The sequence below is a fragment of the Corella eumyota genome, chromosome 4, assembly GCF_963082875.1.
Source record: "Corella eumyota chromosome 4, kaCorEumy4.1, whole genome shotgun sequence".
In the NCBI taxonomy this organism is placed as follows: domain Eukaryota; kingdom Metazoa; phylum Chordata; class Ascidiacea; order Phlebobranchia; family Corellidae; genus Corella; species Corella eumyota.
In genome coordinates, this window is record NC_137493.1 from 17363163 (window position 1) to 17376352 (window position 13190).

Genomic DNA, 13190 nt, shown 5'->3' on the forward strand with positions numbered 1-13190 from the left:
TTGACGTGTTTGTTGTTTTTATAATTTGCTGGTGTCGGTCAAACTATTTTTTTAAAGGTCAGCAATTTTGCCTTTTTTTTGCGGCTTCTTAAAAACGTTTTTTCTCAGAAAATCAAGTTATTTAAAGATTGCCGGCATCGTGCTAAGTCGTTCTTGCAAAACCTAATAAAGTTTTGTATTTTTTAAGATTATAACGTGTTTAAGGGCTATTGGTTTGAAATAACTGTAACAATGTTAGCACGAAAGGTAATTCTGTTGAATAGGAGTCGAATTTTGGATCATTTTGGGAAACTGACAACTGCAAAACAAAATGGAATTGATTTAGTGAGTAAAATTGAAATAAATAGATTGCAAATAAATGCCTAAAATTGTAAATTTTATTGAATTTAGGCCATTTTATTTTATAACGTTATATGCGCCTTTAAATTAAGAATTTTTGTAGTTTTTTGCGCAAATAGAATTTTAAATATTACTTATTTTAAATGCAATAAAATTTTTGGCCATATAATTTGTAACTTGACCTTTCTGACAAATTTTAATCCTCGATTTTTGTCTGTTTTCTCATTGTATCAATGCTTCAAAAGTTGTATAATTGTTTCACCTTTATTGATGCATTAAAAATTAAATAACAAAAAAATTAAGTCAAATTTCTGGGTGTAAAATTGAAATTTTTTATGAGTATTTATGTTAAAACCATTTTACTTGAAATAATTTAAGGATTTGTTAGTTTCAATAATAAATTGCAGATGAGTCCACGTTGTAACTCAACAAGCAGCAGATTGCAAGATCTTCGCAACACTCTGGAACAAGAAGATGTTTCTCACTTCTTGGTGGATAAGTTTAACAGGAAGCACACTTATCTGAGGATCTCATTGACTGAAAGATGCAACTTAAGATGTGAGTATTTAACGTAAAATATTATAAGCTGACTGAGTCTGTTAGAACTGGGTTTGAGTAATTCTAACATCAAGAATTAAAAAAGCACAAAATTACTTGGCTATTAAAATTTCAATTTCCTAATCAAAAATGTAAGGTTATAAATTTTTTTTACAATAATTTTTTTTTTATTTGTTAAAATTAGTGGTTGCATTTTGTTTTCTTTTTTAAAATTTTAAGTTTAAAAAATCATTAAATAAAATATAAAAAGTCCTTTTAATATATATTCGAATTTTTTTACAAAAATGTTAACTTAAAATAAAAAAAGGGACTATTTCATATATTAAACAGAGTTAAAAAAAATGTTACTTTTCTTAAAATTATTTTATTTTTTTCAGGTACTTATTGCATGCCTGAAGAGGGTGTAGAGTTGACCCCAAATAACAACCTCCTATCCACCCAAGAAATTATCAGGTTGGGTTCATTATTTGTAAAGGAGGGGGTCACTAAGATCAGATTAACTGGAGGGGAACCACTGGTTAGAAAGGACCTTTGTGACATCATAAGTAAGTAGAAATATTTTAATCTTATTCGTTTTTTGACTATATGTAAATTTGAACATTTTTTGCATTTATTTATTTTTACATTTGTATTTAATTTTTATTAATTGTTTTTTACTAATTTGTCATTTCAAAGTAGCATACATGCATGACCTATACCACAATTAATATGCTGTCAAAGTGGTTCGGACAGTCATGGTTAATCATTTATTTTTTTATTAGTTTGCATTTTTTTAAAGATAAAATTTAAGTGTTTGTTTATCTTATATTTCTATTTAACTCTTGTTTGGCAATGGATATAAATTTTAACTAGCTCATTTTTAATTCTAATATTTAAATTAAAAATTTAACTTATTTTTAAAGTGTATAGCTATTAAATGTTTGGTAAAATTATAACTAAATTATTAAACTATTAAAAAATATTTTTTGTATTCTTTATAGGTGAATTAAACTCCTTAAAAATGAGTAACTCTCCAACTCAAAACACGCTAGAAACGATCGGAATAACAACCAACGGTTTGGTGCTACCACGCAAACTAGCAGCTCTTAAAGAAGCTGGGTTGGACACCATTAACGTGAGTCTGGACACCTTGAACCCAGCTAAGTTTGAGTTTATAACAAGAAGGATGGGATGGAGTCGAGTCATGCAGGGAATTAGTGACGCGGTCGACATGGACTTTGCAAGAATTAAGGTGACTTTATATTTAAACTTTGTAATTAATTGTTCCGTCCTACAGGCTTAATTGTTAATTGTTGTAATACGATCACAGCCGTAAAAATAACCTACGCACTAAAACATAATTTTTTTGATTTGAAAGGCTTTAGATTGTACATATATACATATATAAAATTCACTAGGCTTTATTATGTATGCCTATAGATGGTACAGTAGTATTAAATTATACCTAATGTTTAAACATTCTTTTGTATTAAATACTTTATTACATTTTCATGTTTGCTTGTTTTTAGTTGTATAAAGATTTTTATGGTTTAAAAAGGCTTTATTTAACTGTATTAAGTAGGTTGTAAATACTGTTTTCATATAATCCAAAATCTCTTTAAATTCAACTTAAAAAAACAGGCATTTTTACATTTTTTAATTTTTTTAAAAATCAGTGTTTTTATTTTATTTTTTTATTATTTTGTTAATTTCAAAATTCTAGAAAAAATAATTTTAATTAGACTCCTTCAGTTTTGACCTCATTAAATTTTGTTTTATATTTTTTCAATTTTTATTAAAAACTATTTTCAAATTTTTTATAAACAAAATTACCCACTTAAAAATGTTCACAATTAATTAAAAAATGTTCAAGTTTGCGAATGTTGTTTAATTTTATTTTTTACAAATTATTTTGCTTTGCCGGTTTAAGAAAAAGGGAAACTTTAAGTAAAATTTGTTATCTTTTTTATTCATCAATCACGATTAAACTTTCACATAAAATTCAATATTTTACGCTCAGATCAATGTGGTCGTAATGAATGGAGTAAATGAGGACGAAATTTGTGATTTTGTTGAGCTGACAAAGAAGTTGAACGTTGATGTTAGATTTATTGAATATATGCCGTTTGGAGGTAAGTTTTAAGCTTATTTTAAGTTTAATTTGAAGCCTATTTTTTGTGAACTGTTTTTCATAATTTTTGTTGTTTTTTAAATTCAAAAAAGATGTTTTGAATATATATAATACTGGCTAAACTTTATTATGGTTTAGTGTACGCTGTAAACCTTACTCTGGGTTATTTTAATTTAAATTTTTATGTTATTTAAAACTTATTTTTTGTAAATTGTTTCACTTAATTTTTTTTGTTTTTTTCCTGATTAAAATCTAAATAAAAATTGAGTTTTATTAAATATATCTAATGCCGTTATTTTTTAGCTTTATTTGTTTTTTGTGTGCGCTCTAAATTTTGTGGTAAATATTATTTTATATAAAGCGCTTCATTGTTTAATATGTGATAATATGTTTTACAGGCAACAAGTGGAATGAAAAGAAAATGATTTCATATCAGGCAATGTTGAATTTAATCTCTGCTAAATACCCGAGTATTGTTAAACTTAATGACGGACCAAATGATACATCAAAGGTAGGAGTTTTAAAGTTAGTTAATAAGTTATAAAGTAATCAGTTTTCTTACCATTTATTCTCTTGTTAAACTTATTTTTTTATTCACAACATTCTTTGCAAAGTAAATTTAAATATCTTAAGTAAATTAACATTCTTTTAAAAGTGACGGCAAAAAATAAACGATTAAAAAATTCAAAAATGGCGCGCACAATATAATAAAATGGCGACCTTTTAATATCAGTTTACCATCAATAAACTTGACATTTTCAAGTCAAAAAAATCACATTTTAATAAGTTTGTAAAGTAAATTAATATTTTTTTATTAAATAAGTTTTAAATAATAATTAAGTGTATTTTTAAAGTTAAAATTTACTCTAAATAAATACAAACCAGATTTAGAACAAAAACGTGATAAGAATTGCAAAAAAAATAATTTTAAAATGAACATTTTTTTTGTAAAACAAAAAGTTTAAATCAGGTATTAATTACACAAAACAAACTGATAAAAATCAGGACAAATAAAGGAAAGGGTCAACAGTTTTCTAAAAACTTTTGCGGGTTGAAATTGCACGCGATCTCAGCTGAAATAATGATTTACACAAGTGCCCTAGGCTTCCTGAAGTTGACAACTTTCTTAAAAACATATGTTTGCAAACCTTGTTTGAAGCTACAACTTTACTTCCTGTTAGATTTTTAAAGATATAATTAATTAAACAAGCATACTATTATGTTATTTTTTGTATCGGTACTGTTGAATACCGCAAAAATTTTTGTTTATGTTCAATTAACCTAAACGAAAACAAATTTTAATTATCTATAAAAATGTTTATTATTTTAAGAACTAAGTAGATTAAAAGTGTCATAATATTTAAGGTAAAAAATTACTAATTTTCCGCAGCTTACGAATTTAAGTTGAATAAAGTTTAAAAAGATAAAATCATGATATTTCGTGGTTTAAAACTTTGTGTACTTACAAACAGTAGCAATACTTACATTTGAACCTTCTCAAACTTTGTTAAAATTGCGCAATTTTCGGTTAAGGAACATTAAAGTTTATTTTTAATTATGATTTTAAGAACTTAAAGATGATTATCAGTTTAAGAATTATGTTAAATATATTTTTTCTATTGCCACCCAAAACATTTTTTTGTTTAGTAAATATGCTTAAATTTTTAGGTAGAAAAAACTTTTATTTAACAGCAATAATAAAATAGGATTTTAAATATAAAATGGTTTGTAATTTAAAAAACAATTCTAAATTTTAGATTTTAAATTTGATTGACATTTTAAAGATGCTAACTCCTTTTTAATTATTTTTAAATAACGTCACTGAATTGTTATTTTTTAAAATGTATTTTCCAATTAGTTGTAGAAACGTGCAATTAACCACACCTCATTTGGTGTCAAAACTTAAACTAAAGTTTGGTCTTAAATTTCTTAAAAGATTAACTTCAGGTGAATTCTCAAAACTTGTTTTTAATTTGAATTTGGCCTCGAGCTCTGTCTTTATCTGATTTCTCAAAAGAAGGATTTCTTAGAAAGAATGATTCCGCAGAAAACAACATTTTAAGTCATTTAACATAGCTGTTGTTTTGCAAATGCATAATTTAGATTATTTTGCAAAAATTAAAAAAAAGCCTTTTTGGGCTGTGATTTTGATTAAAAAGTTGAATTTAATAAATTAATGATCATGTTACATGACTCTGGATTAAATATTAAATTTGACATTTTAGTTTTTTGAGTTCAAACGTACAAATTATACAAAAATTGGGACCAAGCCATTATTTTGCCTGTGGTTATATAGCTTGAGACTATTTTGGGAACAAAAAAATTTTGATTTTAAAACTTAAGTTTTTTTAACCTTTTTTGCTATTTTCATATCAACTTTTAATGACGTCAAACAAATATTGCGGTCGAAAAGTTTAAAATCTATTTCGAATTTGCACCCAAAAATTACACTCAAATCTTGTACTTATTACTTAAAATACCTGCGGGGAACAACCTTAAAATATGAATGACGTTAAGCTTCATCCTTATTAAACTTGAGGTCATATTTTAAAGGTCAACAAAATATCTTAATTTTATTTTGACTCGGAAGCAGTCACGATTTTCTTAACAATAACAAAACTTTGTTTATTAGGTAAACAAGATTTATAAATAAACTAATTTGAAGCATGACAGTTCAAAAACTTTCTTTTTATAAACATAATTGTCTGATAAATAATCTGCTGATAGAAATTTGGCTCAGCAGGTCTTAGGCATATTTATTTTACCTTACGCTACAGCATGAGAGCAGTGGGGATCAAACCCAGAATCTCATGTAGTGAATTCATTTGTTACAGCTACATCACGTCTCCGTTAAATGGTAAAACTGTAATTAATAAAATTCTTATTTTTTTAGGCTTATAAGGTCCCAGGTTCAAGTGGTCAGTTTGGGTTTATAACTTCAATGTCCGATCACTTTTGTGGGACTTGCAACAGGATAAGATTAACTGCTGATGGAAACTTAAAGGTAAAAAGAACTTCCATAACTTCTATTATCCTAATGTCAAGTTAAACAAAAAGATATATGGTTAAGTGGTAATTGAAACAAAACTTTCATATTAATTGTCTTAACATATGATTTGGCAATCTTTTTTTAGTTATGTTTGTTTGGCAACCCTCTAATTTTATATTGTGTCTAGGTTTGTTTATTTGGCAACACTGAGGTTTCACTGAGAGATGAGATGAGGAAGAAAGGTGATGAGGAGTTGTTGGAGGTTATTGGAGCGGCTGTTAAGAGGAAAAAGAAACAACATGCCGGTAAATAAACAACTAACTATATTGTGTAGTGGTTAGAATACTTGGCTTTTCTACATGAGGTTGTGGGTTTAAATCCCCCTGCTCTTATGCTGTAGCACCCTTAAGTAAGGCACCATGAATGGTACAAACTCCTGCTAAGCCAGCACTTAATCAGCAGATTAATTATTGGACAATTATAATCTATAATATCCTAAACTGCCACAGGCAACTTGAGACTGGGTCGGAGTAACTAATGTTACTCTATGTTTAGGCTGTGAAGTCGACCTCTCATCAAATACATAAAAAATCTTAAAGAATCCTATTTACCAATATAGTAACGGGGTTTTGTGCAAGTTTTATTTTTAATCTTTTTTTTTTGCAATTTAAATTTTTTTTATTTTTATTCAGGAATGTTCAATCTTGCAAAGATGAAAAACCGTCCGATGATTTTGATTGGTGGGTGAATGCTTCACTTTATTGGTAAATTAATTAATTAATTAAGTTTAGCTAAATAGCAATAGGTGATACGTTATTACTTAGAGGCTAGCTAATTAATTATTTTTTTAGTCAATTGATATTAGAATAAATAAGTTTTTACTTTTGAAATTTAACTTATTACTTAGTTGGTGAATTAATTGTTGGTTTTATATTTTTGTTATTAGTGAAAAATTAGTAAATTCTTTAGTAAAAAAAAAATCCACTAGATTTATTTTGTGATTAACATCATGAATCTTAACACGAAATGAATAATTTATGTTTTCACATCACATTAAATATTGGATTACTATTTTAATAATGTTCTATGGTTAAATATTTGTGCATATATAGATTTAAATTTCAAGATATTATCTCGTTAGGTTCAGATGTACAGAAATTATCATGCAAATATCAATATCTATTCAAATTCTTTCAACTTTACTGTTTGAAGAGCATCGTACATGTATATAAATTAAAGACTTTAGTAAGATGTAAGCTTTTGCACAAAAGAACCGACTACAAAGTGCAATTATCACAATTTTTACATAACCAAAAGTCTTGTAACTTCTATGGAAAACAAAACAGAATATTTGAATTTCCTTACTTGGCTGAGGACTTAACCCAAAAACGTTTTTATTCCGATAAACACAAGAGGCTTACCCATGTAAATGCCAAGGGTGAAGCCCATATGGTTGATGTTTCACTAAAACCAATCACTAAACGAACTTCCATTGCTTCTGGCCGAGTTTGGCTCAGCAAAGAGGCGTTTAAAGCTGTCGAGGATAACCAAATATCTAAAGGTGACGTCATATCAGTCGCTAGGGTGGCCGGAATAATGGCGGCTAAAAAGTGTTCAACCCTCATCCCATTATGTCATGATTTATTGCTTACAAAAATCAACGTGGACCTGGATTTAAACAAACAAGATCATAGTGTCGACGTCACAAGTATGGTAACGACCACTGGTCAAACAGGGGTTGAAATGGAATCGCTTACTGCTGTCTCGGTAGCTTGTTTAACTGTTTATGATATGTGTAAAGCGGTTGATAGGTTGAGTGTAATTGGGGATATTAAATTGGTGCTAAAAACTGGTGGAAAAAGTGATTTAAATTTGGAAAAATGATCTCTTTTAATCGTGTTTAACTTAAATCTTTATAAAGGGGTTAGTCTGATCTAATATATTTGTGTTTATGCATGAAATCAATAGAAATTTGCAAAATAATTTTACTCGTATAGTGTTTGATTAATTTTTTAAAAGTTAAATCATTTGAAATATTTATAGATTATTGAAAAACGCCATTTTATCATGTTATTGGAATTGGGTAGTTTCATTATTATATGTTAATACACCATAAAGTTCGACTTTTAATTTTATTAAATTTATTTTAATTTTATATGAAATGATTTTTTTGTAAATATTTTATGATTTTTTATAGGGCTTTAGAGTTAAATATTTTTATGTGATTTTTATTTATAAATACAATTCTAAATTTGGCTTTTATTTTTGTTGTTTTTATTATTTTGGTTTTTCGCGCATTGATAAAAGTAAATAATAAATATGATATACAATTAATATTACAACAATGCGACGGGAAAAAATGACAAAATCAATTTTATGATTTAAAACATGCCAAAAGTATTAATGTTTACATAAGGATTTTAAGTATGTTATGGCATGGTCACCAAACAGTTTTATTATTTAGGCGAATCTAAAATTTTTGGGCTTTGTTAGAATCTGGTTTGTAATTTTTTGTGACTTCACGTGTTGGAATTATCGAATATAGGTGAGATATTAACGTCTTTGAATGCTCGAGCGAATTTGAAAAGCTTCTTGTGTTTATTTTGAAATCTTTATAATATAGCGTCCACTTTAAGATGTGTACGAAAGGTAATTCTGTGATGTGTTAACACGAAGTTTATTTAGTTAAGTAGTTCACAACTTTAACATTTATTAAGTAAGGGAAAAGGTACAGCGGTTTTGATTCGATCTGTGAATTACATTTTGCGTTAATTTTTGAAAGTGTTATGAATAGTTTAATGCAATTTTAAAGGGCTTAATTTTTTTCTATTTGTCTAATTAATAATTTTAAGTTTTATTTATATATAAGCGATGGTTTTTATACAAATAATATGGTAAACGATTTGGAATATGTCGTTTTAGTTATAAGTATTTAGGTTAAATATAGTTAATTTGTTTATGGATGGTTGGATATCATTAAAGGTTTTAAATTAGAAGCTTTATTTTTAATGTTGTAACATAATTCAAATTAGTAATGTTTAATGTGCATCGTAGTATATAGTAATATAAAGCGTTAGTTGTTTAATATTGGAATTTGATCTATTTTTAATAATTTTAATAGTTTTAAGTTGATATATTTTAATGTTAGTTTGACAGCATGGAAGTTAGAATGATGTTCAACAGGATAAAGCTCTGCGTTGGACTTACGATATTTCTCTTTTTCGCTAATTTTTTGTATTTCACCCACGAGGAAAAAAGTCAAATCTTCGAGCCATGGTGGGTATGGGAGTTATCCATTGAAGGAATAATAAACAAACCACCTCCTGTAAGTTGGATAATTGCTGATAACAATAAAGTCATGAAACCTTTTTTCGGAGAAAATGAGCTGAAACGAAATTTCGAGAAACTGAATTTAACCGAAAAAATGATCGATATTAAACCAAGTTTTACTCCAGTTTTACGTAATTCTAAACACAAAACCTCACTAGAAAGTCAAAGCCTAAAACTTATTTTATTTTTCAACCCGCCTGAGATGGATTTAAAGTATAACAATGATGTCGAAAATTGTCCTTATAAATGTCACGTGACTACGGATAAAATTCGACAGAATAAAGCCGACGCCGTGATTTTTGACAACGAAAATTTAACGCCCTTAAATATTCCAACCAGAAGGTGAGAAACAGCAATTAATTAATTTAAAGCAATTTTTGGTTAAATTTTTGGTGGTATTTAGTAGCGTTCTTATCAGTTATTTTACCAACAATACACAGACAACATTAGTTACTTGATATTATATTAAAGAAGCGCGGTATATGAATTGAATATTCGTTTAAAAACTTTTTTATTTTCTTAGTCATTCAAGACAAGTTTATGTTTGGAAAAACGACAAAAGTCTGTACGTAACAAGAAAACAATCGTCTTTATTGTTCTATGACAATGTGTTCAATATGACAATGACTTACAGGTTTATAGAGATCACTTTTTTAATACTTTTTTTGAAGGGTATGCTGTTGTGACATGTTTAAGCTAACTGTAACACCGGGTTTAAGGGTAAATAGTGTGGCATCGGTGCGGCTCTAACCGAGATCCTTTCGGCCCGTAATACATTGCTATATTTGGTATACTACATTAGCTGACTAACTGTTTTTTATACCATTGCCTTCAATTTTTGCTGTTAATTCTATAAAAGATTTAAAAAAATGTTTAACTTTAATTTAAGCATAATAAATTAAGCAGAGCTAACTGTCGTTTAATACCGAATTACCAGCAGTCAATTTTGTACTGAATTTCTTAATTTTTAGAAGTGATTCTACCATCTACGATCCTTTTTACACTTTTTCTGATGTAAAAAAGTTGACGCAAAAAAACCCAATGATTTCCGATATTAACCAACTTCTGGGTCTCAAAAACAAATTCGTTTTTTATTCCCCGAAGAAATGCGGCGTCAGTCAAGGTAAAAATGACATTTTGAAGCGTTTAATTATTTGAAGCTCTATTAGCGCCGTCAACTGGGTTTATAAATGCGGAAAGGGCGGATTTTTTAAACCTTACCCTAATCTTCGCTTGTGAATTCCGCCTTTTCCGCATTTATTTTAGTACTACTTGTTTAAACCGGCGGACGACGCTAGTAGAGCTAATTTTTTTAGCTTTAAGCACATTGTAGAGCTTATATATAGTTTAGGTATGTTGTATTAAAGTTTAAATTTTGTTTATAGAGACGCAAAGGGCGATTAACATTCTATACATGCTCAAGTTAGCAGGGTTAAAAATCGACCTGATCGGAAAATGTTACGATGAAAATAACAATCACTACTCAGACTTAGACCTTACACGCTACAAATTTTATCTTTCTTTCGGTTATAACTGGCATTGTAAAGATTATATTGAAGAAGAAGTGTTTATAAACGCCTACCTAGTTGGTGTAGTGCCTGTTATATGGGGTCCTAAGCGTGAAGACATTGATAAAGTCTTACCAAAGGGTTCTTATATATTTGCGGAGGATTTTGCATCGCCATTCGAACTAGTTAACTATCTGGAATATCTAGACCGTGATATTCTAGAATATCAAGCTTATCTAGCATGGAAAAATAAGCCTGTGAATGTAATACCAAAACCAATACCTGATAGCTTTAATTTAAATGGTTTTTGTCAGCTATGCGGTAAACTTCATAACTTAGATGATAATCATAATTTGGCTGTTGGTTCTTTGCATAGTTGGTGGTATGATAATGAATCTATGTTTTGCACTCGGCCGCAGGAATACAGTTTGTTCGGGTATTTGGTTTCTTATAGAGAATATCTTTTAATACATTATATGGATACATATTTTGTTTACTATAGATTATGTTATATTCTATTGCTTACTTGTGTGTTTATATATTTTTGTGTTTATTACGCTTTTTGTATTGTTAAAAAATGTGTTTTAAAAGTAGCAAATTTGCGAAAAATTTCGCGTCGTTTTAGTTAATGTTTTTAATAGTTTTAAGGTTTTACTATGCAATGGTATTACGAAATTATTTTTATAAACTTATAAATATTTTTTTAACATTTGTCTTTTAAATAAATTTAACTTAATTTTGTAGATTTAAATTAAATTAATTATTAAAACTTAAGGATAAAACTGGAAAAAGAGTAGTAAAAACATTTTAATACGTTAGCACTGGATGGCGTAAGTTGTTATGGAAACAACAGTTAAGCAGAAGACAAATGTTTAACTCTAGTTTGTTCGAAGAATTTAATTTTAAAATCGTTTTAATTAGTTTTTTTTACAATTAAAATAGGGAAATAAAAAATTAACTAATTTATAAGATTGTTGTAATGAATAATATTATTGCGTGTTTTTTAACGGTGTGCGCGATTGAACGTGGTGGCGAAACGTTTTTAATTTGTAGTTATTTGTTTAAATCTTATGTTAAAGTTTACGTTATCACTTCATATAGAAGCTGTAATTAAGTAGTACCAATGTGTAAAAAGATAACTTATATATTATTTTATTATTAATACTTTCTGACTTTACCCTAACTGTCCAACTTTTTATAAGTGTTGGTGTATATTTTTTTGTTTATATTTACCCTTGATGTTGGAAAGCTGAGTTGTTGTCTTGTTTTTAGATTTAGAATTGTTTAATTTTTAAACTAAAATGGAAGAAGATTCGGCCGCTGTAAATGATGCCGGCGATGGAGTTGTCGAAATTGCAAACAAATCACCAACAGGTATTTTAATTAAATTTTATGTCATTATGTTTACAAAACTTAACATAAGCATTGCTAAACATTTAAAAACTTATATTTTTAACCTTTTTTTATCATCAGGGTCCATTCAGGGAGAGGGAGAAGTTTTGGAAACAGTTGATCGGGTAAAAAAAAATATTTTTTAGTAAATTGGAAATTTTTGATTTTATAAATAAATATTACTTAGATTTCTTTACAAATTTATTTTTAGACTCTTATGATCAAGAATCGAGTTAAGTTAAAGAAAATTACTCCAGAATCTTGGACCCCGTATCATGATTCAGTGATCGAAAACTTTCTAGCTGATTCCAGTATTCTGATAATTGTTGTCTATTATGATTCGGTATGATAATATTTCAATATGATTTTTAAAAAAAATGTTAATTTTGTTAAATGTAATTAAAGTTTGCTGTATTTATGATGATATCCTTGTAATAAAAGTCAAAATATTTCAGATAAACAGTTTAGTTGTTGATTCCACAATTCCTAATCATCAAAATGCTGATGAACTTGTTTATTTTATTAAGTAAGTTTTATTTTAATAATTTAGTATGTATGTAAACTTCATCTTTTTCAACTAAGATTTTTAATAAAAAAGATGTTATTAAGTTATTCAAAAAATCATTTTATTTTTTAAAATTGGTTGACAAAAACTATTTATAAATATTTTAATTTTTTTTTTGACTTTTTAGAACTGGTCGATTCACCAAAATCACGGACAAAAACTTTAGTTTATTTGTTCAATGGGGAACACTAAGAAGTGGGTACTTGGATGGGTTATTAAGGCTTATGAGTGGAATCTATGCTCCCATGTTCTTCAGGAATACAAGTTGGCCTGATAGCATTAAGAATGAATTTAGTGCCCAACTTCACAGGTTTGTATATTTTATCATTTAGCTCTTATATACTTTAAACTATAGGCTTAGCATCAAAAATAAGTCTTAGATTTATTGTAAATTATTAA

The 13190-nt window shown here is 27.7% G+C and overlaps 3 protein-coding genes across 4 annotated transcripts in view; all 3 read left to right on the forward strand.

Annotated features, from left to right (window-relative positions):
* The first annotated feature begins 181 nt into the window (after positions 1-181).
* LOC145749565 (molybdenum cofactor biosynthesis protein 1-like) lies at positions 182-8114 on the forward strand. Of its 2 annotated transcripts, none has more exons than XM_082565361.1 (10): positions 182-324; positions 747-897; positions 1275-1442; positions 1878-2128; positions 2897-3008; positions 3406-3518; positions 5901-6011; positions 6184-6301; positions 6689-6736; positions 7138-8114. In XM_082565361.1, the coding sequence occupies exons 1-10, from the start codon at positions 232-234 to the stop codon at positions 7878-7880; spliced, it is 1908 nt and encodes a 635-aa protein (XP_082421487.1). In that variant the 5' UTR covers positions 182-231; the 3' UTR covers positions 7881-8114. The 2 variants fall into 2 exon arrangements, with proteins under 2 accessions (XP_082421487.1, XP_082421488.1); XM_082565362.1 differs by having other exon boundaries at positions 6689-6760; positions 7138-7274.
* A 1039-nt stretch (positions 8115-9153) lies between these two features.
* On the forward strand, positions 9154-11631 carry LOC145750986 (4-galactosyl-N-acetylglucosaminide 3-alpha-L-fucosyltransferase 9-like). The gene is made up of 5 exons (XM_082567053.1): positions 9154-9668; positions 9850-9960; positions 10298-10449; positions 10712-11270; positions 11610-11631. Exons 1-5 carry the CDS (start codon positions 9154-9156, stop codon positions 11629-11631), a joined length of 1359 nt encoding a protein of 452 aa, XP_082423179.1.
* Positions 11632-12122: 491 nt separating this feature from the next.
* Positions 12123-13190, forward strand: part of LOC145751052 (dynein axonemal heavy chain 2-like) — a 45938-nt gene continuing 44870 nt past the window's right edge. Inside the window, exons 1-5 of the mRNA XM_082567130.1 lie at positions 12123-12208; positions 12308-12351; positions 12438-12569; positions 12682-12752; positions 12919-13101. Of these exons, the coding sequence (XP_082423256.1) occupies positions 12136-12208; positions 12308-12351; positions 12438-12569; positions 12682-12752; positions 12919-13101 (503 nt within the window). The 5' untranslated portion in view covers positions 12123-12135. The remainder of the gene's footprint in view (positions 12209-12307; positions 12352-12437; positions 12570-12681; positions 12753-12918; positions 13102-13190) is intronic.

Bases quoted from the DNA above. Each gene is read 5' to 3' on its own strand.
- LOC145749565 (XM_082565361.1), top strand. From the start codon at position 232: ATGTTAGCACGAAAGGTAATTCTGTTGAATAGGAGTCGAATTTTGGAT. The intron at 898-1,274 runs GTGAGTATTTAA...TATTTTTTTCAG, and splicing joins TGAAAGATGCAACTTAAGAT to GTACTTATTGCATGCCTGAA. The intron at 3,519-5,900 runs GTAGGAGTTTTA...TTATTTTTTTAG, and splicing joins GACCAAATGATACATCAAAG to GCTTATAAGGTCCCAGGTTC.
- LOC145750986 (XM_082567053.1), top strand. From the start codon at position 9,154: ATGGAAGTTAGAATGATGTTCAACAGGATAAAGCTCTGCGTTGGACTT. The intron at 10,450-10,711 runs GTAAAAATGACA...TTTTGTTTATAG, and splicing joins GAAATGCGGCGTCAGTCAAG to AGACGCAAAGGGCGATTAAC. The intron at 11,271-11,609 runs GTATTTGGTTTC...TTAAAACTTAAG, and splicing joins CAGGAATACAGTTTGTTCGG to GATAAAACTGGAAAAAGAGT.